Source organism: Pinus tabuliformis, chromosome 3_1 (assembly GCF_031772625.1).
Source record: "Pinus tabuliformis cultivar Carrire ecotype Pingquan chromosome 3_1, CPIR1, whole genome shotgun sequence".
In the NCBI taxonomy this organism is placed as follows: Eukaryota; Viridiplantae; Streptophyta; class Pinopsida; order Pinales; family Pinaceae; genus Pinus; species Pinus tabuliformis.
Window position 1 is genome coordinate 290,212,447 of NC_142301.1, and position 25,637 is coordinate 290,238,083.

Consider the following 25,637-nt stretch of genomic DNA (forward strand, 5'->3'; position numbering starts at 1 on the left):
AATAAATAACCAAATTCTGATCGGACTAACAATAAATAACCAAATTCTGATCGGACTCAAACGCTTTAAGGGAAACCAGCTTTACTGCAAATAGTAATTATTGATCTGGGGAGTCCAGGATTTTCCACATTTTCTCAGAAAAGTTAAAATGTGATTGAATGCTTGGTTACTAAATTGTGGAGGGCTTTTGCAACCGTGATGTGATTTTGCAATAGGGAGCCATAGCCTGGGAATTGAAAGATGATCAGGCTTCTTGATGTTTCAGAACACATTTGTTTATTTGTTTTGACCCGTTTTGGACACTTCGATGAATATAGGTCAATTCAAAGCAATTTTGGTGTTCACGTTCACGTTTTTCAAATCATTAAAACTTCGTTTTCGGTTGGTATCTAGGGAGTTCCTGGGGCATACAGCGAGACTGCAGCATTGAAAGCTTACTCACACTGCGATGCTGTTCCTTGTGAACAATTTGAAGCGGCATTCCAGGTATGGGAGCATTTTTCACATTTGTATTCTAGCATAGTACAAGCAGTTCCACCCATTATCCCATAAATGCACAACACATTAGAACATATCTTACAAATTGTGCCTGAAAGATAGTGAAATAAGTTTGTTCTAACGATTGTCGGTGCGGTTGGATTCTGCCAATCAGTCCAATCGAGTGCAATGCATGTTTATGCATTTTCAATAGATATTAAGTGCTTACTGTTTCTGATCAAAAACATTTTCAATAGACGTTAAGTGCTTACTATTTCTGATTAAAATATGTATGGTCAAAGTCCATTTCCTATTGTTTTCTTATTCTAAAATGCTTTGCACGGTAAACAAGATTTTTTCCGAAAATCTTCATAAATTAACATGTTATGGATCACAGAAGCTTGAATTCGATTAACCTTTTTCCCATTTGAACTATTCGCTTTGGGATGTGAATGGACTCTGCCTTTAATGCTCTATGCTGCTTGTAAATCTTTTGAGGATGGAGAGGGAATTTTTTATTCCCCTTACCTATGCTAGTCCTCTTTTCTGGCAGGCAGTTGAACTGTGGCTTGTTGACAAAGCAGTCTTGCCTATTGAAAATTCACTTGGTGGCAGCATTCACCGTAATTATGATTTACTTCTTCGCCACCGATTACATATAGTCGGGGAAGTGAAGCTTGCAGTTCATCACTGCCTTTTGGGTCTTCCTGGTGTGAAGAAGGAAGAGCTCAAGCGTGTTGTAAGCCATCCCCAGGTGAGTGTTTTTGGTGCTTTCCACATATAGTTGCTCTTCTCCGAAATCTTTTGTCCGTAATTGTTTCAACTTCAGAGCAAAATTTCTTGACAGGCTCTCTCTCAATGTGAGCACACATTGAGCACTCTGGGGGTTATACGAGAAGCAGTAGATGATACAGCTGGGGCTGCCCAGGTAAGTTTTCTGATGTGAAAAGTCCTTAAAAATATAGGAAGAGAAACCCATTTGTCATTTTCTATGGTTAATAGAAGCTTGTTTACAAACAAAATGATATAGTTGTTTGTTGAATTGTATGCCATTATGCTTCCATCAATGTTTGATTTGATTAAATGATCAGATCCCGGTAAATAATGTGTTTTGTGATACAATGTTTGATTTCATTAAATGCTCAGATCCCAATGAATAATGTATTTTGTCCATGTCTTTTTATGTTTTGTGATGTTTTAAATGTTGCAGTTTATAGCTGCTAATAATCTTCGAGACACGGGGGCTGTTGCAAGTGCTCGAGCTGCTGAGATTTATGGTCTACAGATTCTTGCGGATGGAATTCAGGCACAAGTTTTATTTATTTTTATTTCTTTTTGTGAAACATTCTTCCATCAATCTATGAATGAAACAACGATGTACAAAGCATATTACAAAGCCTACAGCTAAAAGGTGGGGTGTCATGCCAATCAGGATTTTGTAACCAACCATACTATTCTTTCTTTTACAAATTTATAGTGTCATAGAAGGGAGCAGCATAACCCAGACAGCAGAAGATGGGGTAGCTAAGGTTTAAGCTGCTAAATGCATTCACAAGTCTACTCATAGTTTGCTACTCCCACCAAAGTAGAACTCGCATCCACAGCACTACAGAGCTGTGCCAGGGAGCACATACTGCCAAACAACCAATGGCCAAGACCCAATCTGGTAGTGGCTTTCTGTGCAGGGCAGCCATGCCTTTGAATGGGATAAGCAGTCCTTCCTACAGTTGGTAACTCGGCATCAAGCTGTGTACCCACGGGCAGATCTTCCCTACTGAAATGGCCATACAGCAGCATTTTACCCCACTTCCTCTAAAAGCCTACTACATCTGCCTCACGTTCTCCTTTTGCTGGCAGTGCTGTGTGCCATTTAGAGTGGCCTGCAAACAAGTTTCACTGCTGTGCTTTGACAGGAACTGTTCAACTGCAGGTGGTCTACTGCTGCATCAAGCCAGCGTTGGTCCATTGAAACAGCTGCCACGGCACTCTTCTCTGTTGAAACGTCTCTAAGTGATGTGCAAAAGTGGCTGGGCTTGTCCCTCAACCTCTATACTGCTTCCTCCTTGCTTTTTCTGGCTGTCAGCATGCCATTCTCTAAAGGACAGGGAAACCCTGCTAGGGTTTGGAGCTGCTTGGGTGAGGGAGACAGGTGTCTCTGCTCTTTCCTTTGGTTTACTTCTCTTAGCAAACTCCTAGGCACATGTTGTCAAATCGATATTTTTATTTATTTATATTTTATTTTTTGAAAGTGCTTCCTTTAAACTCAGTTAGAAACCCTGAAGAGGTTGGGCACCACAAGTGGCTCATTTCCACGAGTGAATGGCCCTGGAGGGGCAAACCATAAACACAGGCACTCCCACATGGCTAAGTTGCCATGACTGGTGGGTACTCTTCTGTCAAACTGCTTATTCATGTCAAGGGTGAATTGAACCTTGGGTGACCTGACATGATACCATCTTCACTGCTGAACAACCCCATTGACAAGTCTATATGTTTATTATCTAGAAAATGCTATTATGTTGAATTTGGGTAGGCTTGATCTGATCTGACAGTTTCATTGTTCTTGCAGGATGATTCAGACAATGTAACTCGGTTCTTAATGTTGGCAAGAGAGCCTATCATTCCAAGAATTGACAGACCATTCAAGGTAATTTCTCATTATTTGTCAAGCTTTCTGCTATGTTACAGAAGTTTTACTAGTTATGGATTAAACAATTTTATATTGTTTATCCAATTAATTTTGCCAGTGTTTGATTTTTCTTAGTTTGAACATCCCTTTAATATGCTCGTTTTCTTGTGTTCATAGACGAGCATTGTTTTCACTCTTGAAGAGGGTCCTGGCGTTCTTTTTAAGGCCCTTGCAGTGTTTGCCTTAAGAGATATCAATCTAATGAAGGTAATGTATCTTCACAGGAAACGTTTTGAAACAACTTGTTGATTGATTATACTATTTATTCATTGATGTGATGGCTAGAATGTGCATGTGCTAACCTTAGTTACTGTGTATGGCAATTTATAAAAAATGAATTTTGTCAAATCTTGAGCAGTGGGCAATTGAATCTGCAATGGTGAACTTTTTATAAGTTTAAAAAATGAATGTTTAGATTCAACATTTTTTTTATTAAACATAAAAAATATGAAACCATAACTGTGTGTGTGTGTGTGCATTCATTCAGTCTTGAGATTTAATTTAACATATTTTTGGGTCAAATTTCAAGTTTAAAATTTTTTGTATTTGTTTTTATTTAGGTTTATGAAATAATCATTGAATTCTTTTAATTGTCTTTATCAAACTTAATTTTGGATTTATCATTTTTTTGCACCGGTGGATATTTTTTGAATGGTCATTGTCCTCAAATTTAAACATGAACACAAACCAGGGAATTTTGGTGCTAACTGGCAGTCTTGAGTTCAATGGCCTTCTGGTTACACTTCATTTTCTCCATGCTTACTCAAATCCCACTACATAATGTTCTTGAAATGAGAACATGAATCTAGATTATTTTAGTTAACCAAAGCTACTTTCTGATTTTCAAAGTTTGAAATTCCCTGCAAGTCTGTTATTCTTTTTGACTTTTGCTGTTGATCTGTTTTAGGCTTTAAATCATTGCCACTTTGGCCTGGAATTAACTGTCTGCTCAATTATGACAGATAGAAAGTAGACCTCAGAGGAAGCGGCCATTGCGGGTAGTTGATGATAGTAATACTGGTGCAGCAAAGTGAGTAATGAATCCTTCTCTGTTCAGGTTAATGTATTATTGTCCATTTGAACTCCTTTAATGAGTATTAGGTATTTTCTTTGCAAGAGATCGTGAAGGAAAGCTTAATCTAGTTGTTCTATGCTCATTGTTTACGCTTGAAATGTAGAGTTGTTTTCCCTCGTTTGGAAAAATAAGTTCACTTTCCCATTCTCCAGTTTTTCCTGGCTGCTGTAGGGAAAGCAAAGGATTATGTAAATATTTGCATGTTTTCAGGACAAGTTGTGGGCTTGATGATTAAGATATGTTGCAGGTACTTTGACTATCTCTTCTACATTGACTTTGAAGCTTCTATGGCTGATCCACGAGCACAAAATGCCTTAGGTCACCTGCAGGTATCATGTGTTTTTATATCTGTTATCTTTTGAAGGTTTATCATAATTTATTTTTACATTTCTTGAAGCTCGAGTATTTGTTCAAGCTTATTATTGTTTTTAATCAAAAGACATATGATGCATATGGACAAAGTCCTTACATCATGTTTGAGATCTACTTCATCCTTTTTCTTGATTTTGTCTTTGGATGTTGGTTATTACTAATAAATCTGAAGGAATTTCTATTGGAAAAACTTTATTCATGAGGCACATATAATTAATCAAGGAAAATCTTGTGGGGAACCCAAGGAATTCTTCCACAGATTTGTGGATGGTATCCCTAGTAAACCCATCAGTGTAGACTAGTACCCCTCACCTAGGGGATTCCACCTCGGCACCTCTTGAAACAAAGCTAGCCAAATGCCCAACAACATTGGCAACGACTGGTTGAACTAACCCTTTTGGATTAATCATGAGCCACCCATATTATTTGATAATTACCTTTTTTTGAATTACATGAAAATAGCTTAAAACATTCGCAATCTCAATTTCAAAATTTGAACATTTAGAACTTAAGGAGTACTGATCTTAAGAAAGTAATTAGCAGTCATCAAATTAACATCTACTTTTTTAATTTTTCTATTATTGTGCATGAGCACGTCTAGCCAGGCAATGATTGTCTCTATCTTTCCTAATCTCCATGCTCCTCTTTGTTGATGATGTGGTCATCTTGGCTTCCACACTTGAGGGTTTGCAAAGGCAGTTGGATTCTGCAACGATGTTTTGTGACCTTCAATAGTTGACGTTTAACTTGGGAAAACGAAGGTGGTGATGTTCATCCTTTTCGATGAAGACCCATTTAAGTTTCCACTTGTACCTTAGGGAGGAAGAAGTTGAGAACTTGAGATTATGACTACATACACCTCTTTGGGTTTGGTTTTTAGGGCCTAGGTTCAGGTTGAGGCAAGTGTTAATTTTTCTCATACTAGATCTGATTTATTTTACTTCAACATTTTAATTAAAACCCAAAAAATATTTATCTTAAATATTTCTGAATTTGCTGAAAAATAAATACACTGGTATATTAATTTAAAAAATGTAGTGGCAATAAAATGAAGAGATCAATCACTCCACAGCAACAAATTTACACCCAACACAATCTTCTTTAATATTCTCAAGATTTTTTTTGGTTAGACCCACAGAGAATACATAGAAAAATACAGTTGTTGGGCACCTGGAAACTTGGTCCCATAGGGAAAATCAGCCTCAAAAAATTCTGCATCTGGAAATCAAACCATGTGAAGCAAATTGGCTCTGGAGAATTAACCTGTCTCACTAGCAAATTGGCCTCCCTTTCTCCCTGTCTTGTGTGGCCCCTGCACACTAGAGAAATCAGCCTCCGTGGATAATTCGGCTTCGTCCACAATTCAACCCTCTTCTTCAAGAACACTTGACCTTCATGAATTTATCCCAAAATTCCCTGCTTCACTTCCCCTCACTTATCTTTAGTCTAGTCAAGCCTTTCGCTCTTCAGAAAATCACTTCCTCCACGATTGTGTCTCTTCACCTCTCCCTTAGGCTTATTTTATAATTTCATTAAGCCGAAATCCCTAATCCTAATCTCCTTAAGTGATCAATGGCTAGGATTAAATCCTAAGCCTCATTTGAGATCAACGGTTGAGATTATATCTAAGTCATTTAAATAATTTTATTGTTTATAACTTTATCCTTAGAACTTTGAGTTTGGCCTAATAGTCCTGTTACCCACCACCAGTGGGTGATCCCATAGGAGAATTTTTTCTCCTAAATTTATCTTTTGCCGGTAGCCAACATCCCCTAATAGCCACCAGTGTAGCCGATGTTGTGCTAGTTGATCTCCACTCCCCAAGGTAGTCATATGTCCCCTCACCCATCTGTCAAGATCATATGTTTGAAGGTGGGTCATCCAATCCTAAAGGTATGGTTTTTCATTATGCAATCAAGTGCTTATGCTTGTTTTTCTTGGGTACACTTGGGTATGGATTATTGAGTGACTTGGAAGGAGGAAGGGTTTCAACTATAGTCTTGTTCCGTCACCTTAATAGGGGGTTAATCCTCAACCCTAGTCCTGTGGGATCTCTCCTACTGGCTTATGGCTTCAAGATGGGCACTACTTGGGAAACCTTGTTTTTTGGATTGCAGTCTCGTTTTTCTCGTTCCACATTTTTCAATCCCCTCTGCACATTACATGCCCTATTTCATCATCTTCCCCCTCTAGGTCCATAAGGCTCTGGTACTACCCCTCCCCTTGTCCACATGCCTGGAGTGATGCCCTAGAGGTTGATGTAGCTAAAAAAAAAGATAAAAGTATAATATGGCCACATACAAAAGGAAATGATACTACAAATTGCAAAAGATGATCAAGAAAATAAAATTTAGCGCATGGGCAAAAACCAAACATGAGCTCTACTCCTTATCATTATGGCCATCACCTTGGTTCCTATGGCCCCTATGAGTGCCCCCTGCATCATTAAGGAACCCGTGCATGTCCTAACTCCTGGTGGGCGATGAACTGCGGTACTGCCCCACTTTAAGGGGGTAATCTCTGTTATATCATACACATCGTGCTCCCATCCCTTGGAGCCCCAGGTAGTAAAATAAAAGAAAAATCAATAAAAGGCAAAAGGCAAATGAAGAATGGTGGAAAAACGAAGACCGGGTAACTCATGTACCACGATTGCTCCCTCCTACATTCATATATCCAAATATGTGGACATCCCTCATCATTACGACCTTTGAGCCCATGGCATTTGGCCTTGAGACCCCTGTGTCCCAATCCAGCTCATCATTTTCCACATGACACCTACCACTTGAAGAATGTACCTTAGACATGCCTTTCCCATTAGGGGTTGGGAACACCTAATAGGGTTGTTTATTAACCACTCTTACCTAGGGAGATAACACCATTACATGCTCAAAGCCCCAAATTTGGAAGGGAAACCCACTATGAAGTTTCATTTGTGCCCTTGACTAACAAGGTTGATTCACTTAGATGCACTAATGAATTATTGTACCTGAAGGTGAGGAGACGCATTAGATCTTATACAGGATTGACAGGTGGTTTCATCATGGGCTAGGTAACTTAACTGGGGCCCAACCCCTTAGTGGATCATATTGACATTTGTAGGGGATGCGTTGAGAGCCATGGGTTTCCATCATGTGATAGAGCATTATCTCATGCCATGGGCAACCTCAACACTTTCAACTGCTTGTTCATTGCCCCACATTATATGAGAGATGATGCACTTGGACCAGTAGTGCCCCCAGTTGGATTTGCAGTATACAGGGCAGCTGATTCGAGGCCCAGAGGAGGTTTGTCTCATCCTAGAGACAGGGGAGTGCAAGCACCATCTTCCGTACCCTCATTTGGAGTAGTCTACAGTCTTATTTTTCATCAAGAGACCCATGAGAACACTATTTGTGCCCCAGAGCCCCACTTTGGAGCATCACATGATGTTTTGCTTAGAGATCAAGGGGCCACCCCCTTGACCATAATTCATGGAGCCCTCTTCTTCATTATGGCACCTTGAGGACTCATTTAGGCCTTCAAACAACCCTTCCACACCACTTTCATCATTTTCGGCTCACTTTGGATGGCTTATTCATTACATTATGGCTACTTGGTGGGCTTGTTACCAATGATATGTTATTTTGCACATTAAAATAATATTAGGGGCATTTTAGGCTAATTTAAACTATTAGAGGATCATATAAATAGTTGAGACTCTCATTTGTGAGAGCATCATCACCACACTTGTATCTATTTCTCTTGAAGAATTTCAAACTTTTTTCTTGGATGTCTATTGGAGATCTCTTGATGCATTTCGATATATTTGGGAGCTGAAATTTCGTTCTTTCTTGGAGCCATCTTCTTGATCTATGATTGGATATATCTCTTGTTATCTTGTAAGTGATTTTGTTGAAGATTTTTCATGAAATAATGTCTAATGTGTGGAATTATTGCAACTAGCTAGTTCTTTTGTGCCCTAATTTATTGAAAATCATTGTAAAGAAGGTTAGATTGTTGATTGTACTCATTGCATAACAAGTAGATGAATGTTCCTAGTGGATTGAAATTTGTTTTTCTTCCATGAAAGTCCATAGATCTTAGGTGGGTAAATGTTAAAGAGTGGTTGCTAGGGCATCACTTTTTAGCCTCCTTGAAGACAATTTTGGCCAAATTTCGAATCACATAGACTCCATAGCCCAAGGATTAGGCACTGATCCAAGCAAATTTGGTGGTCACCTTCTCCTTCCTTTTCTTTTTCTCTTTCCAAAATTTTTCAGCCCCTTTCCTAGACGTCCAACTAGGGCTCCTTACGAATTGCATTAGAGGAGGTATTTTGCAAAACCACTTGGACAAGAATCTGCGCTGGTGTCTCCTCTAGTGATCCTCCAAGTTTGGAGCAATTCCCAAGGTTGGTTTGTGAGAAACTCAAGCCCTAGTTGCATCTTTGGAAACCATCTTGAGCGTCTTTGATTGGTGGTCTTCTTAAGGGTCTCTTGCACATGGTATTTAAGGAATTGATCATTTTAGACCCTTTTCCTTACCTATATTGGCCTAGTGAGCACATTGGATGGAATCCTCCCACACTTACTCATAAACCCTAGGTCTTTGTGCCGAGAGGCACTGTACAACCTAGTATAACCTAGTATAGAATAGATGTGTAGGTGTAACGTAAGAAAGTTTGTCAACATTTTTAAATGTTGGGGAACAACATTTTTAAATGTTGGGGAAAGAATTAAATATTGGCTTCATGTGTTTTAATTAACATTCAAGCTAAAACCTATAAATATAAAATGTAAAATGTAAATGAATGTCAAATAATTTCATCTTAATATATAAAAGAAAATTTAACAAACAAAAATTAAAATTTTGGATTAATATAAAGTACAAACCCATGGGAAAAAAGTAACATATTAAATAAATATAAAGTACAAAACTATTAGCTATAACTAAACCATGGGCAATAACACTTTTCTCAAAAGCTAATTTAGCACAATCAAATCCAACGCACTAAAAATGAATGGTTTAGTAAGTTATAGACTTAAGTGATATTTATATATAATATTTATTTTAATAGAAATTAAAAAAATTAATAATTTAATAATATTTTAAAAATCAATTAAGATTAATAAAAAATAACTAATATTAATGTAGGGTAGTTGATTTTGACCATCAAAAATTAATATAGTAATAAAATTATTAAACAAATTATGTGTGTGGTATATTAAAACAATTAATATAAATTATAAATATATATTTTAATGATTTAATTTTACTATATTTATTATACAAATTACTTGCATGGTCCATTAAAATAATTAACATAAAATATAACCATATATATTAATGAAAATGTCCATTGAACACTTTAACAATAATTATAATAAATAATATATATGAAAATGTCTATCTCAATTTATAAGTGAAATTCAAAAATTATAAATAAATAAATCAAGAATTAAACACTATAATTTATAAATGGATTAATAATTAAAGGTTATGACATTTTTTTTAATCAAAATTATGAATTAAGTTCGGGTGGTCTAACTAATAGATGAAATGGTTCTACTCAAAGCATTTTTATTTTTGGTCAATTTTATTCAAAATCTCGTACAAATTTTTTAAAAATCATATGTTTAAGTTGTTTAATTTGCAAAGATCAAGTGCCTTGTGGGGTTTTCAGGGTGCAAAATCCATTTATGTATTCAAAAGTGTATTTTAAACAACAAGAAATCACAAACTTGCTAGATATTGCATTGCTAGATTTCGACCAAATAGCCCACGTTGAATTAAGTTTAAGATAGTAATCGATTTTTATTAACAATTAAAAGTAAACAAATTAAAAAATAATAAATAAATATATATATTATAATTTTTTTTCCCAAAATTTTAACATAAATTAGTATTAATATATTATAAATTATATGATATTTATAAAAATAATATTTACCAAACAAAACTTTAATACTTAAGTATATTTGAGACATGAAATATAAACTATAAATTATATTATTTTTAAAACCAACCTAGATCCATATTAACTTCGAATCTACCAAGCATTGAGAGGGATCAAATCTCTTGAGATACAAACTTCTTTTAAAGTGAAAAGAGATTTGATCCCACTTGGCGCTCAGTAGATCCAAAGTTAAGATGGATCTTGTATAGGTTTCTCTCCAGGCCTCTCTAGTGGAGTGAAAACCCTATTTTGAAGAAGAATCATCTTGCAAAGCTCCTAGAGAAGTCTTGCCTCACCTTGGAAGTCTTGATCCTAGACATACTCATCATCATTGAATATTCATAACCCTAGGTCTTGACTCTCCTCTTAGGTCTTTCTTGGAGAGCCTTTCCTTCATCAAGCCATAATTGAGCCTCTCCTTTGAATGGGCCTTGGGAATCACTTCATATTTTATCATTGATCCCATCATTACAAGTGATTTCCTCCATACCGAGACTCCTCCCATCGATGAAAGTCCGTAAAGAGTAGGGGACACTGACTAAGGTGACAGTGGGTCTTTGTCCCATTGTTGTCATTTGGTCTAGTAGTTGTCCCTTAGGTACCCCTCCTAGGACCCCTACTAGATTGTGTGGCAACAAGTCCACAATAATTAATTAGATTAATTATTGTACTTTCCCAAGTTAATCTTAGGAAAAAAATCGTAATATCACTTATGCCACTAAGCAAGCACCCAAAGAGGCAATCAATTATCTTCAACATGCTAAGACACGAAGTCTATGTAGAAGACCTTCCGAAGTTACAAAAGATTCAACACTCCGTCCTAGCAAGGGAGGGATTCTCCACCACCCCCAGCTTGACTATGTAAAACACAAACTTCTCTTTCACTAGAGGCTTGGTTAATATATCTATGACTTGCTCCTTTGTGGAGATGTACTGTAATCTCATAACACCTCTCTAGACCATGTCTTTGATGAAGTGGTATCTGATTTCTATATGCTTGGACCTATCATGAAACTCTAAATTTTCAGAGAGCTTAATGCAACTTTGATTGTCACAGTGAATCACAGTTGGCCCCATCTTAAGACCAAAAAATCCCGTGAGCATCTTATGAAGCCATATGGCTTCACAACTTGCTAGACATGCTGCCATGTACATTGCCTTTGCTGAGCTTAAGTGCCATTGAGCGTTGCTTCTTGCTATATCACAAGATCATAGATGATCCCAAGTGGAAACAATATCAAGAAGTAGATTTCTTGCCCATTGCACTCCCTACCTAATCAAAATTTGTGCACCCCTAAAACCCCACTCCACCAACTTTGACATATCTTAGTCCAAAGTCCATTGTACCTCAAAGGTACCTCAACACATGCTTCGTTGCCACCCAATGAATCTGCAAAGCAAATATCTAGTCTAATGTTGACCAAATACATCAAGGACCCAATAAATTACCTGTACAAAGTGGGATCCAATAACTCATCCTAGAAGCACTTAGCTTCCTCATGTTGGTGATCATAAGTGTAGAGATCGGCTTGTAATCCTCCATCTTGAAACTCTTCAAGATCTCAATTTCATACTTTCCTTGCCCTAGGAAAATCTCTCTTGGCTGCTGCCACACCTCCAATCCCAAAAAGTAGTGCATGAATCCATGGTCCTTCATCTCAAACTTCCAAGCAAGGTCCTCCTTGCACATCTCTACGAGCTTCTTCAATCATGTCAAGAAGAGATCTTCAAGATAGAGTACCAAGATGAGCGATCCACCCTCAACAAGTACATAGTACAAGTTGGCATCCTCCTCACTCTTGGAGTAGCCCAAACCAAGTAGATACTCCCTCCTTTTGGGAGAACCCTCCTGCGACGAATCTCGCCTTATACTTCTTGACACATCCATTAGCTGCATGCTTGATCTTATAGATCCATCGAGAGGTGACCATTGACTTCCCCTCAAGCCTCAATACTATGTCCCAAACATCGTTCTTCATGATGAAACTATACTCTTCCACCATGGCTCCTCAAAAGTAGAAGGCTTAGACTCACTGATGCTCCTCATGAGGGCCAAATATTTGGAAAATTTCGCTGGTTGTCTACTCTCCCTAAAGGTTCGAGCCTCCACATGCTCCTTAACATCTTTTAAGGTGTGTTCAGCCCATCTTGGCCTTCTCGTGTTAGAGCTCAAAGGAACATCTTGCTCCTCCTGATCTAAAGACTGTCCTTGCTGTTGGTGTTGCTGGTCCCTCCTTAGCCTTTGGAGCCTTTCTCTCTCGATTGTTTGTCGCGCTTGGATCTGTCCCATCCGACCTCCTAAAGGTCCCACACTCCTCAAATCTGACATCCCTCTTGACAACTATCTTCCTTTGTTCTGGAATGTAGGCCTTGTAGGCGTTTGAAGTCTCACTGTATTTAAAAAAAATGCCCCTTTGATGAGGGCCCAAATTCTCTAAAGGAATGTGGACATATATTGGACTATCGAAGATGTGTAGATGACTCACCTCTGGTTTCACTATTGTAAAAGCCTCCTCAGGAGTCATGTCCTGCACTACCTTATGAGGACTCCTATTCTGCTGGTATACAACTGTATTACATGCCTTCGCCCATGAGAACATAGGTAGGTCCTGATCATAGATCATGGCCTTGACTACTCCAACTATACCCCCGTTCTTTCTCTTTGCCACTCCATTCTATTGTGGATTGTAGGGCGCTGCTAACTATTTCTTGATTCCCCCTTCCTTGCAAAAATCCTTAAACTTTTTGAAGTATACTCGCTCCCATTATCTGATCTACGGACCTTGATCTTCTTCCCAGTCTGGTTCTCCACAAGAGCTTTAAACTCTTGAAACCGACTAAAGACCTCATCCTTGGTCTTCAGGTAGTAAATCCATGTTTTCCTAGAATAGTCATATATGAATGTTACTAAATAACTACTCCCTAAGATAGACTCCATTGACATAGGATCGCAAATGTCAGAATTCACTAAATCCAACGTACCCTTAGACTTGGTCTCTGACATAGTGACAAAATTTGTGATATGCAAATCACTTGACTTTGCTCATGTCTTTCTTCCCGTGTGAAGATGCTCCACTCTAGTTTTGCTTGGCTTTACCCCTGCCCTTCTTTGCTTGCCCAACAAGAGTAAGGTTTTCCTCATGCCCACCCTTTCATTTTCCCCCAATTATAGATTCCTCCCAAATCTCCTTTTGGGTGAAATTATCCCATAATCTGGCCCAATCAGGAAGCTTATCTTTGGCTAGGATACCTATCACAAATGTAGCCCATTGCTTGGTACAACCTTTCAGTGCTACTTTGACAAGATCCACCTCAGCCACCTCTTCCCCAAGTAGTTGAAAGTTCATCAGGAACTTGTTGAATCCTTGTGAAGTATGAGGCCACAGTCTCAAATTTGCTCATCTTGATGCTATTAAGCTTCTCCCTTATCACCATCTTTTTGTTCTAGTTGTTACGCTGGTACAACATGTTGAATAATGTAACTAGTGTCAGTGTTCATAATTGTATTTGATGAAAAGAAAGAAAGAGAAATTTTATTGTAAAAGAAATTGACTTATTAAAGCATGGGTTTCATGCTTGGGTCAATGATTTTTAGGTCAAAGCCTCCATTAAAGGCTTCTAGGTTTTGTCTTGAGTCAATAGAGTCATTGTCATTTTTATTAGACCCTTCTTGGGCTTTTGTATCATGTAAAAAGAATAATTTTTGAGTCAAAAGAGTCATTTGTCACATCCACACCAAGTCGGCCTTGTCCTCATGAAGTTAGCCTGGATTAGGGCTATTCAACCCAGTAGAAAGGCTATATATAAAGACAACTCGACTCATTTGAAGCATACACTCAACAAGTTCGATCTACAAGAGAAAGAGGTAGAAAAATGAGCAAAGTTGCAGGAGAAGGAAGAAAGAAGCTGGGAAGATTAAAATCGAGTTCTTGGGCATCTCTCTCTCACTCGTGTGAAGTTTCTGTGCTGAAGCTGGGGCCAAAATTTCTAAACTTATTGTAGGTCCGAAATTCTGAAGCTGAGTTCGAAATTTTGGGTTGAAGCTGCATTTGCAAAGTTGACACTTAGAGACTTTGGCAGGGATCATCTACTGGAAGGAAGGGATGACTTGGTGATTGGAGGAAGTCTTTGTCTAGGTCTAAAGGGTCTTGGATTGTCTCATCTTGATTTGAATCTACTAGTGGAAGACTTGGACTCGGTTTTCCGCTGACTGAGGGCCTACATATTGTGTTCTCTTGTTGTCTTTGAAGTTTTGGCAATTGTCTTGATGATAAACATATAATTAAGAAGAAGTAAGAACTAATCACAAGAAATTGTCAAGTAAAAGAGAAATCAGTTTCAATAAGAAGCCCTAACTATGCTGCCCTAGATTTCTCAACACAACATAGTCAAGGCCAACCACATTTGATAGGCTGTATCTTTCTTCGTTATGTGAAGGGTCATGTGATCCTTCACATCATCCAAAATTATGCTTCTGGCTCTTATATCTTTCAACTTATATTCTATTGCTTGGGAACATCCTGTGGAACTTGAATCACTTTGCAATTTCCCACAAACCATTTGCCATTAAGACAAGGTTGATTGGCTCCTTCCATGGACTAAATTTTACAACCCCCTTCAACTTGTATTGATATCTTAGACTTGATGATGCCATGTTACTAGATCGAATTTAGCCACAAAACCCTTGATGCAAAATAAAAATTTTGGTGCCGTAAAATACTTTGTTGCCGTAAAACCCTTGTGATATTTGCTCTGATACCATGCTAATTTTTCTCATACTAAATTTGATTTATTTTACTTCAACAATTTATCTCAAACCCCAAAAAATATTTATCTCAAATATTTTGAATTTGTTGAGAAATAAATATGCTGGTATATTAACTTAAAAAATGCATCGAAAATAAAATGAAGAGATAAATCGCACCACAACAACAAATTTACACCCAACACAATCTTCCTTCATTAAATTTGTTGGGAATTTTTTTTGGTTAGACCCATAGAGAATACATAGAAAAATATAATTGATAGGCACCTGGAAGCTCGGGCCCACTTGGTTAATTGGCCTCAAAGAATTCAATCTCTGGAAATTGAACCACCTGAAGCAAATATGCTATGGAGAATTAATATGTCCCATTAGCAAGTTGGCCTCCCTCTCTCCCTGTCCCATACGACCCTTGTGCACTAGAGAAATTGGCCTCCGCAATTCGGCCCTCTTCTTCAATAACCCGTTCTCCCTCTTTCATAAACTTGGCCTCCTTTAATTTCTCCCAAGATTTCTTGCTGCACTTATCCTTACTTCGCTTCAGTCTATTCAAGCCTCTGCTCTAGAGAAAATCACTTTGTCCACATTTGTATGTCTTCATCTCTTCGTTAGGTTTATTTTATAATTTCATTAAGCCCAAACTCCCTAACCCTAATCTCCTAAGTGATTAATGGCGAGGATTAAATCCTAAGCCTCACTTGATATCAACAATTGAGATTATTGCTAAGTCAGTTAAATAATTTTATTATTTATCCTTAGCGATTAATGGCTAGGATTAAATCCTAAGCCTCACTTGATATCAACAATTGAGATTATAGCTAAGTTAGTTAAATAATTTTATTATTTATCCTTAGAGCTTTGGCCTAATAGTCTTGTTGTTGCCCAGATTGTAGAGGCACTGCGACAACGAATCAGGGTGGGGGCTGTCACTCTAATCCCTGCCCACTCTGTTTTAGCCGTCTCCTAGCAGTAGGCTATGGGGGGTAGTCCCTATGGAAATGAGACGATAAAAGACAAGTTGGGAATCAACTTTTCCGAGAGACACATCTGAGTGGCCTAACTACTTGGTTAAATTTAGCAAGACTTAAAGATTTAATTAGATTTAGAAATGAGACCAATGCCTTACGGATTCAAAATTATTGCTTATTACAAATTAAGACCAAGTAACCAGAGGGACAACTATTGCTTAAATGATTGACTAACCTATATGCTATGTAGATCCTAGGATTTAGGTGTAATGCAAGGATCTGGGTTACTTTTAGATTATATGCCTAGTCTAAATGGAACCTTCCTCTTAACTATTTTGAGACTAGTCTTTAGAGTAGGTTGTGGGATGGATGCCAACGGGAAACAAGCAAATGCTTGATTAACGATATCTCACCCTGTGTTCCAATCACCTAGTGCCTCCGACGCTGCAGAGATTGTGGCTCTGACGACTGCAAGGTCACTGTGTTAACCACTAGAAAGGTGTTGAATCCCTCAAGCTAGATGAGAAAGGGTGGCCCTAGAGGTCTATCAACCAAGCTTATGCTTGGAGCTAAATTATTAGTGCAAGATAAGCCTAGAATGCTTATGCAATGGTTATGAGTGGGTCTTGAGTTAAGATTGCTTATGTTCTTCAAGTATTTGATGTTAGTTACTGTTGGCTTGAGGGGGCCTGACCCAGGTTCAATGTTAATTAGCCAAACAAATCCCTACAGTACTGGTCCTTTTGGCATTAGTCTGCGGAGCGCAGAGTGAAGTCTCACTTGAAGCATAAGGGGGGATGCTGGAACCAAGTTTCCGCACCCTGAGATGGTTGTGATGTTGTTTGATTCCCTCTATCCCTGCCTTCGCGCAGGTCGCTTCGCTCTAGGGCTTGCAGGACAAACCCTCTATTCCAGCCTTTAATACCTCCGCGAAAGGATACGATTGTCCTTCGCGCAACCCTAGCCTATCGCTCAGGTACTTTCGCGCTGCTATGGCAGTGTGCCGTATAGATTTCCCAATTACTCTAAGTGTCTTACTTATCTTTATCGAACAATTATAGTTAACACCGCGTAAATAGATATTCGTAAATGCGTTCAATTATTCTATGTAATTGCATTCATTCGCGCACCATATAAGCATAATAAAGGAAATTCATACATAACATATCAAGATGCATTAACAGAACAAAGACACAAAAATTGCAGAATATCTCTCTTTATTAATATCTTCTAAGTGTTTACAACTTCTGTCCACCCTGCACACACAACTACAGGAGTCCACGCACTCAGCTGCGGACTTCTACCCTAGGCCTCTACGCACTCAGCTGCAGAGCCTCTAACTACGCTACAACCCAAGACTTAGACTTCTTGCTTCAAAGTTATGACTCCATTACATCGTGTCTTTCAAACTACTTAGATCTTAACTCTTTTTATACAATCCCATGGTCCGCGGACCATGGGTAGATCTCTTACAGCCGACTTTACATTACAAAACTAAGGGCGGACTATCCTTTATGACATATGACACCTTCGCGCTGCGTGACCACAAAATGCAGAGTCTTTACATTTTTATTACAAAATTTGACTCAAATATGGGCTTTTAGCCCCAAAACTTCCCTTGGGTGATCCCGCTCCCAACAGGGCTCCAACACAAACATAGCGACTTGCCCTCGAGTCACTCGGTAGGCGCAAAGATCTTTGCACGAAGCTCATCTAGCTCGACCTGCATGACCGCAACTTCGGCCGTGCACTGAGCTGCCGCCTGCTTCGCATCTTCCATTGTCTTCTCGGTCACTGCTCCTGCGCTGTCAGCCTGAAGCTTTTGTTGCATTGCTTGCAGAGTCGCAAGCTTGCCTTCAATATTTCCTATGACTGCGTAAGCTTCCTCCAGCTAGGGCTTTAGTCGCGTCTTCAACACTACTTCCTTATGTAGCGTTGCGTCCACCTGTTCCTTCAGTTGCTTGGCTAGCCTTTGTGTCAGTGCGACAGTTCGCATTGTGCCCTTAACTTCATTGTAGCACTGTTGTAGCTCACGTGCTTCCGTCTCTAGCCTCTGTATGTTTGGGTCCTCCTGCAAGCTTGTCAGGACCTCAAATGATTGCTCGAACAACTGCGTGCAGTCTGCTACTGCACTTTCCACTGCCTCTACTGCCTCTGTGACAACTGTTGCCCGTTGTTCTTTTACCTCTGGCGGTGTTGAAGGCTGGGCCCTCAATTGGAGCTCTGTAATCTGCAGGTTCAGCTCCAACTGAACCCGCGCCATCTCTGGAGTGTCGCGCACCCTTGTGGCCAACTTGCGGATGCGTACCTCAATTGGCTCCTCCTCTGGAATGGCCAACTCTGGGACCATTCTGCATGCCTCCTCCATGACCTGCATAATCTTCTTGCTTTGGTTGGTTGCCTCAGCCTCAGCGGCGATGGTAGCATTTCTTTGTAGGGCCATCTGTTCATTGTTAATCTGCTGTTCGCTGATTACTTGGAGGGCGCGGTGCTCTCGGGCCCTCAGTTCTTCAATTACTCCATCCTGCAAGATGTGGAGTGCTTCGCGTGGAAGTGCTGCCAGGTTCAACCCAACTCCCTTCAAGGTGCTGACAGTGGGCCATCATGCACCAAGCACAACAGCTTCTTGATGACCAAAATTGTCACCAGGGTGCGGTTATATTGCGGCACCCAAAGCAGGTTGAGTAACCCTGCCTTCTCTACTCCCCTGAGCCACTTCCGCGGCTCCAATGCAGTGATCCCCGTATTTGTGTCTATGATGCGGCACATCAACTGCTCGGTCACTAGGTGTGGGAACTTCTTGTGGTCCATCAAGTCCATTCTTCAAGCTTCAGTATTGGTACCCGTGCCAAACGCAGACCGTGGAAAGAAATTTCATCTGGTAGCAGAGGGGTTTGCAGGGGAGTCTTACTCTCATCAATGTCTTTTGGGACCTTGGACTTAGGTTTGCGCAAAGGGACATACTCCCACAACCGTGTAATAGGGTCCGCACCCTGGGCTTCAACCTCCTGTACTTCCATTCCCACATCCTTGTCGTCCATCGGGATGTCTCCGATATCTTCCTCCTCTGCTTCTAGGTTTATAGCCTTGCCTTTCTCCTGTGCAGTGGGCTTTGGTGGGATTCTCCTTGGTGATGCGCGCACTAGTATGGCAGGCTGCTTGCCCTTTTTGTCCTTTACGGTCTCCTTGGTTGGGGTTGGCTTTGGTCTCGGCGTTCTTGGCGATTTAGGGACTTCTACTAATACTTCGGCCACTTCCGAAGCAGTTACTTCTGCCTCTCTTTCCATTTCCTGTGCTGACTCCTCGACTACTTGTTCGGTATTTATAACTTCGGGGGTGCTGACATGATCTTCTGCAAGAATTCCTGTGTGTTCGTCAGCAAAGTCCCAAAGACTCCAGAAGCTATCAGATGCTCGTATTGCTTGCGATTCATAGGCCCCTGAGAGCTCAACAACTTAATTCTCAAAATGCCAAGTGTTTCTTGTTGGACAACCACGTGTAATTTATAGGGCATTTTGAATTCAAATCCGACCGTTCCCCCCAAAATTGGTTCATTAATGCCGGATTGGCGGCAAATTTTCAAGGATTTGAGCCATAAATTTCGTCTTAAATGTCCGTCGCCCGCTCCATTTGGCCTCACTTCTGCCTTATTTTCACGAACAATGACTTTGACGTCACTTTCCAGTTGACCTGCGCGATTTTTCCCTGGGTAGCGTAGCTCCCTCTGCGTTGCCGCAGACCCTGTGACACTTGCTTCTCCAATCACACAGCTCCCCAACCCGAGCATAGTAGTTTATAGTCTTGCGCCTCCTCAGCTGCCTGGAGCGCTAAGACTTTGCTATCTTCATTTAGTCACATGGTCGGACCGTCGGTGTATGGCTTCAAGCGGCTGCCATTCACCTTTCCTGGGAAGGGTTCTCCATTCAATTTGACCAGCTGTACCGCTCCTCCATCGATAATTTCCTTAATGACATAGGGCCCTAACCAGTGCATTCTGAATTTTCCTGGAAATTTATCAAACTTACTGTCATATAGCAAAACTAGGTCATTTACCTTGAATGTGCGCAACTTAATATGTTGATCATGCCATGCCTTTTCACACTGCTTTTGGACTTGTTGGTGAAATCCAACTATAAATCTTTCTTCCTCCAGTTCATCTAGCCGTGCGAGCCTCTCCTCTAGGGCTCCGCGATTTGTCATACCTATGAGCACTATTATGCGCAGACTAGGCACAATATACTCCATAAGCATTACCGCTTCAACCCCATAGACGAGCCTAAAGGGGGTTTGTCCAGTCAACTTCTTGCATGTCGTTCGATAAGCCCATAGTACTGCAGGTATGTGTAGGTCCCAATCACTTCGTTGAGCATTGCAAACCTTCATAGGTTGTGCCTCCGCCCAACGAGTCAAATACTCTGTCACGGTGATAATATACCTTGCTCTTGTCTTTCCTTGTGGCTGAATGGGTCCCACAAAATCTATCACCCACTTCTCGAAGGGTTGCAACGTCATCTGTGGATTCAAAGGCATCTCATCCCTTTGTGATGGCCTGCCAGTCCTTTGACACACATCACACGCCTTGCAATACGCTTTTGAATCTTGATGGAGGGTTGGCCACCACAACCCTACGCGTAGAATCTTCTGCGCGGTTGCTCTTCCTGCATAATGTCCTCCCGCAACGCCCCCATGAGCGTCTGCGAGGATGCTGCTTCTTTCGAACTCAGGTACATACCGTCGCAATATCTCATCAGTCCCCATTTTGTACAGATGCCCAGCAATGACAGAGAAATCTTCCACGCGCACCACTAATTCCTTCTTTTGTTGGACAGTGTAGCCTTCTGGAGCTATTCATGTCATTAGGAAATGTATTATATCCTCAAAATGACCATCCGCGACGTGCACTATAAATAGCTGCGCGTCAAGCAATCCTTCTTCCAAATTAGTGGGCTCTTCCCCTGTTTCGATGCGCGACAAATGGTCTGGTCCCGCGTTCAGTCGGCTAGGCTTCACAACAACTTCAAAATCATATTCCTGGAACAATAAGAGCCACCTGTAGATTCTCCCCCCCAACATAGGCTTATTGACCAAGTACTTTAGCGTGGAGTGATCCGTATACATCTTAAAATGGTCTCCCAGTAAGTAGTGCCTATACTTCTAGATCGCATACACCATGGCTAGCCCTTCGCGCTCAGTGATTGAATAGTTCTTCTCCGCTTTTGATAATCGTAGGCTTGCGAAAGCGATAGGATGGTCCAAGCCTTCTCTGCCAGCCTGTGTTAGCACTGCTCCCAGCGCCATACTTGACGCGTCGACATGTACATGAAACTCCTTCCAATCTGGGAAGACTAGAATCGGCGCTGTAATCATCTTTTCTTTCAGTATATCCAAGCTCTTCTTACAGTCATTGTCCTAGCGGAATGTAACTTCCTTCTTCAACAATTTCTCCATAGGCGCGGTGATCTAGGCACAGCCTTTGATAAACTTTCTGCGATATCCCGTATGTCCCAGGGTAGCGCGCAATTGCTTCACACTCCTCGGTGCTTCCAAGTTCAATATTACTGCTATGTTTGCGGGGTCTACCATTAGTCCTTGTCTGCAAACCACATGCCCCAACAGGTTCCCAAAAGGAACACAAAACAGACACTTCTTGAGATTGAACGCGATCTGGTATCTTTGACAGGTATCCAGCATCAGGTGCAAGCTTGCTACATGGCGCTTAACCAGCCCAAACATAGTCCAGTCATCAAAATATACCTCCAGGAACTTATGAATAAATTCCTTGAACGCAGCAACAACTACGCGTGAGAAGATCGCAGGCGCATTCTTCAATCCAAACGGCATTACAATGTACTGAAAACAACCCCACTCAGTTGCGAAGGTTGTTTTGCGCCTATCCTTCGGCGCGATTTTGATTTAGTGGTATCCCGAGAACCCATTAGTGAAGGAATATGCTTCCTGGCTACCTACATTGTCCAACACTTCATCAGTGAATGGAGTCGGGAAAGGATCATGTATGCAAGCGTCATTCAACTTTCTGAGATCCACGCATATCCTTATTTCATCCTTTTGCTTTTTCTCCTATATCACCATTGGGCTTACCCAGTCAGATTCTTCCACAGGCTCAATGATGCTTGCCGCGAGCATCTTGTCTAGCTCTAAGCAGACCTTCTCCTTATATTTCGGATTGAGATGGTAAGGTCTTTGCTTAACCGGCTTTGCATCGGGTTTCAATGTAATCTTCATCATACCTAGGTCCCCGATTATTCCCTTCAGATCTGTAAACTTGGTAGGGAATAGATCCTGGTATTCGCGGAGCAATTCAGCGATCTTATCCACCATTGCATCGTCCCAATAGTCTCAAATCTTCGCGACTTTGGGTTCTGCCCAATGTTGCACGAAGCGGGAGCGAAGCGGAAGCGCGGAAGCGTCATTTTCCAAAAATTTAGGAAGCGAAGCGTCCGCGGAAGCGTCTACTATATATATATATTTTTTTATATTTTTTTGCATTTATACTCAAAACAAACATCCCAAATACCAAATTAATTGTAGAAGACATGAAAACATGCATATTTTTGCATAAATCAAGATAGATATGGCATCCATGATTCCATTGTAGTTACTAGTATGTACAACAATCATCTATATTCTAGCTATTACAAACATACATCAAATTTTTAAGCATATTATAAAACATAAAACATTTAAGCATATTATAAAACATAAAACATAGAGCATATTATGATTTATCTAGCAAGTGAGCAACTGTCAACATTTGTCATGTCCAAAATTCAAATAATAATGTTTACAAAATATGTCACTTGGTCACCGCCAAGCCAAAAAGGTTCAAAATTCAAATTCACAAGTCTACAAGTCTAATGAGTAATCTATGACAAAAAGTAGTAGATTGTGAATATATCTACTAATCTCTCCTCCTTCCACCACGAATAGAACGTGATGGCGGGCCTCCACGTGGTGGCAATGAAGAAGATGGTGCCTGTGGAAGTCGTGGAACTGGAACTGATGAAGAAGAACCCCCTGCTGTTGGTGTTGAACCATGGAACCTAGGAACCAAGGGACCAGATGGGGGTGGTGGAATATCAACACGGTCATCATCATCCTAGAATCGCTCAAAAAATTCATGCAAAAAAAAAAACACTAGTTAACAAAAAAATTAAAAACATGAATTAGAGAAATGCTTTATAAGGGAAAATTGGAAAATTCATACCACAATGGACATACCTGGATAAGAGCATCCTCTAATTGCTCTAGTCGCAACACTCCATCCTCCAAATTGGGCTCCTCTGGATTCTTGTCCCAAATCAACAAGTCTTTATTAGACTTTGCATCTTCACAGTAATGGGACAACAATCGCAAGTTGTAATGAACATAAACCAAGCTCTCTGCCCGGTCTAAACTCAACCTGTTCCTTTTAACACTATGGATGAAAGAATAAGAGCTCCAACACCTCTTTGCAGAAGAAGTGTTTACCACCTGTGATAGCACCCGCAATGCCAAACTCTGTAGAAGTGGAGTACCCCCTCCATGCATGTTCCACCACTCAAGAGCAGAAAAATGCTCTCGATCTTGAATTGCATGCATGCTCCCAAATGGACCAGTGTTGAGCGTATAGTTGCTCACCTGTCTCCGTACCAATGCAGCCTCCTCATCATCAGGGATTAATCTACTCAATGCAGCCATATATTTTTCGTGAACCTCTCTATCTTGGTGTGGTTTTTTCCTGCTTCCCCCCCCAGGTGCTGGTTTTGAAAGCCATGATGGATGATAGTATTTAGGTGTCAAAACATATGCTAATGCATGCAATGGAATATTTAGCATTTCCCATCGGTTTTGCACCTCTACACGAATATAATTGTACAAGGTGGTATCTCTAGGCTCAACAATGTCTTTAATCTGCCCCAACATGCTATCCATTTGCTCATACACCTCCCCAATTACTGGTCGATCTGAATCTGCAAACTTGATCATGTAATAAATTGGTTTGGTGAATTGCAAAACATATTTAACCTGTGACCAAAAGTAAGTGTCAAGAACAGTGTCCTTGACTACATTAGCACCATCTGTGTCATTGTTAATTTCATCCCATGTTTCAGCACACACTAGATTAGTTAAAGCTTGTCTCACCCTCACTAGCCGCCTAAAGGTGAGGTAATAACTAGCAAATCTTGTCTTTGCAATTTTAAGCAATTGCAACTTGGAGTAAGTGCCATAGAAGTAGTTTACCCTTGTATGCCCTGTGATGAATTTAATGAGCTGCTTCCCTTTCCTGTAAACATCAGCAATCCACCCACAATCTTTGTGTTTCACAATATCATGCATCAAAAGGTTCAATGTGTGAACCAGGCACCCAGACCAAAAGATGTGTGGATGAGTACGCTCAATAATTTTTCCTGCTGCCTTACAATTTGCTGCATTATCTGTGATCACTTGAACCACATTATTCGGACCAACATCTTTGATTGATTTCAATAGGAGATCTGCAATGTTTTGTGCAGTTGCACTGATGGAGGAGGAGTCATGACATGCAATAAATACTGCACCACTAGAAGAAACACCAAGAACATTTATCAAATGTTGGTTTCTAATATTTGTCCACCCATCTGATACAATGGATACCCCATAATCCACCCACTCATGTGTAAAACGTGTCAAAGCTCTTTGAACCTTAGATTTTTCTCTTTCTAATAACACTGTTCTAGCTTTCTCATAGTTGGGGGCCTTGTATCCTTTTGGGGCTTCATTGATAGCCTTTACCATTTCATGCCAATAGGGAGAGCGAAGCACATTGAATGGTACACCGCAAGCACAAAGAAAACGGACTATCTTTCCATCCACATCATCCCTCCCAGCAACATTAAGGAAATCCCCTATTGTTTTTCTACCTCCAGAGGTTGCAGAAGTACCATGAGGAGATGGGCAACTACCAAATTTAGAGGTTGCACTTGATTCAGAATGAGTTTTTTGTTTCTTGTTTTTTTGTTGTGCAGCCATCTCTATTTGGATGTATTTTCTTCTTTGTTCAGTTGAAATGTTTGGGCAAATTTGTACCCCCACAGAACCCTTTTTTTCATCACTGTCCAGCACCCCACAAAGATGCCTCCTCAGACGGGTATATGAACCCGTATATGGTTTTCCTCCATGACAACCATGAGGGCACACAAATTTGTAAGATCCACCACCCTTTCCCCCATCAAGTTTGGTCACATAGTTCCACAAGGGATTTGATGTACCTTTCCCATCTTGTGCTTCAGTGTCCCCTTCAAGTTCATCCCCTTCCTCTTCAAACCCTTCCTCCTCATCATACATTGGGTCACTACTATTAGGACCAAGTTCATCCC

The 25,637-nt window shown here is 40.3% G+C and overlaps 1 protein-coding gene across 1 annotated transcript in view; it reads left to right on the top strand.

Annotated features, from left to right (window-relative positions):
• Window positions 1–25,637, top strand: part of LOC149186926 (arogenate dehydratase 1-like) — a 135,500-nt gene that overhangs the window by 2,270 nt on the left and 107,593 nt on the right. The window contains exons 3-10 of the mRNA XM_089411230.1: window positions 394–486; window positions 1,031–1,231; window positions 1,325–1,405; window positions 1,688–1,783; window positions 3,047–3,124; window positions 3,284–3,373; window positions 4,129–4,196; window positions 4,489–4,570. Coding sequence (XP_089267356.1) covers window positions 394–486; window positions 1,031–1,231; window positions 1,325–1,405; window positions 1,688–1,783; window positions 3,047–3,124; window positions 3,284–3,373; window positions 4,129–4,196; window positions 4,489–4,570 — 789 coding nt within the window. The remainder of the gene's footprint in view (window positions 1–393; window positions 487–1,030; window positions 1,232–1,324; window positions 1,406–1,687; window positions 1,784–3,046; window positions 3,125–3,283; window positions 3,374–4,128; window positions 4,197–4,488; window positions 4,571–25,637) is intronic.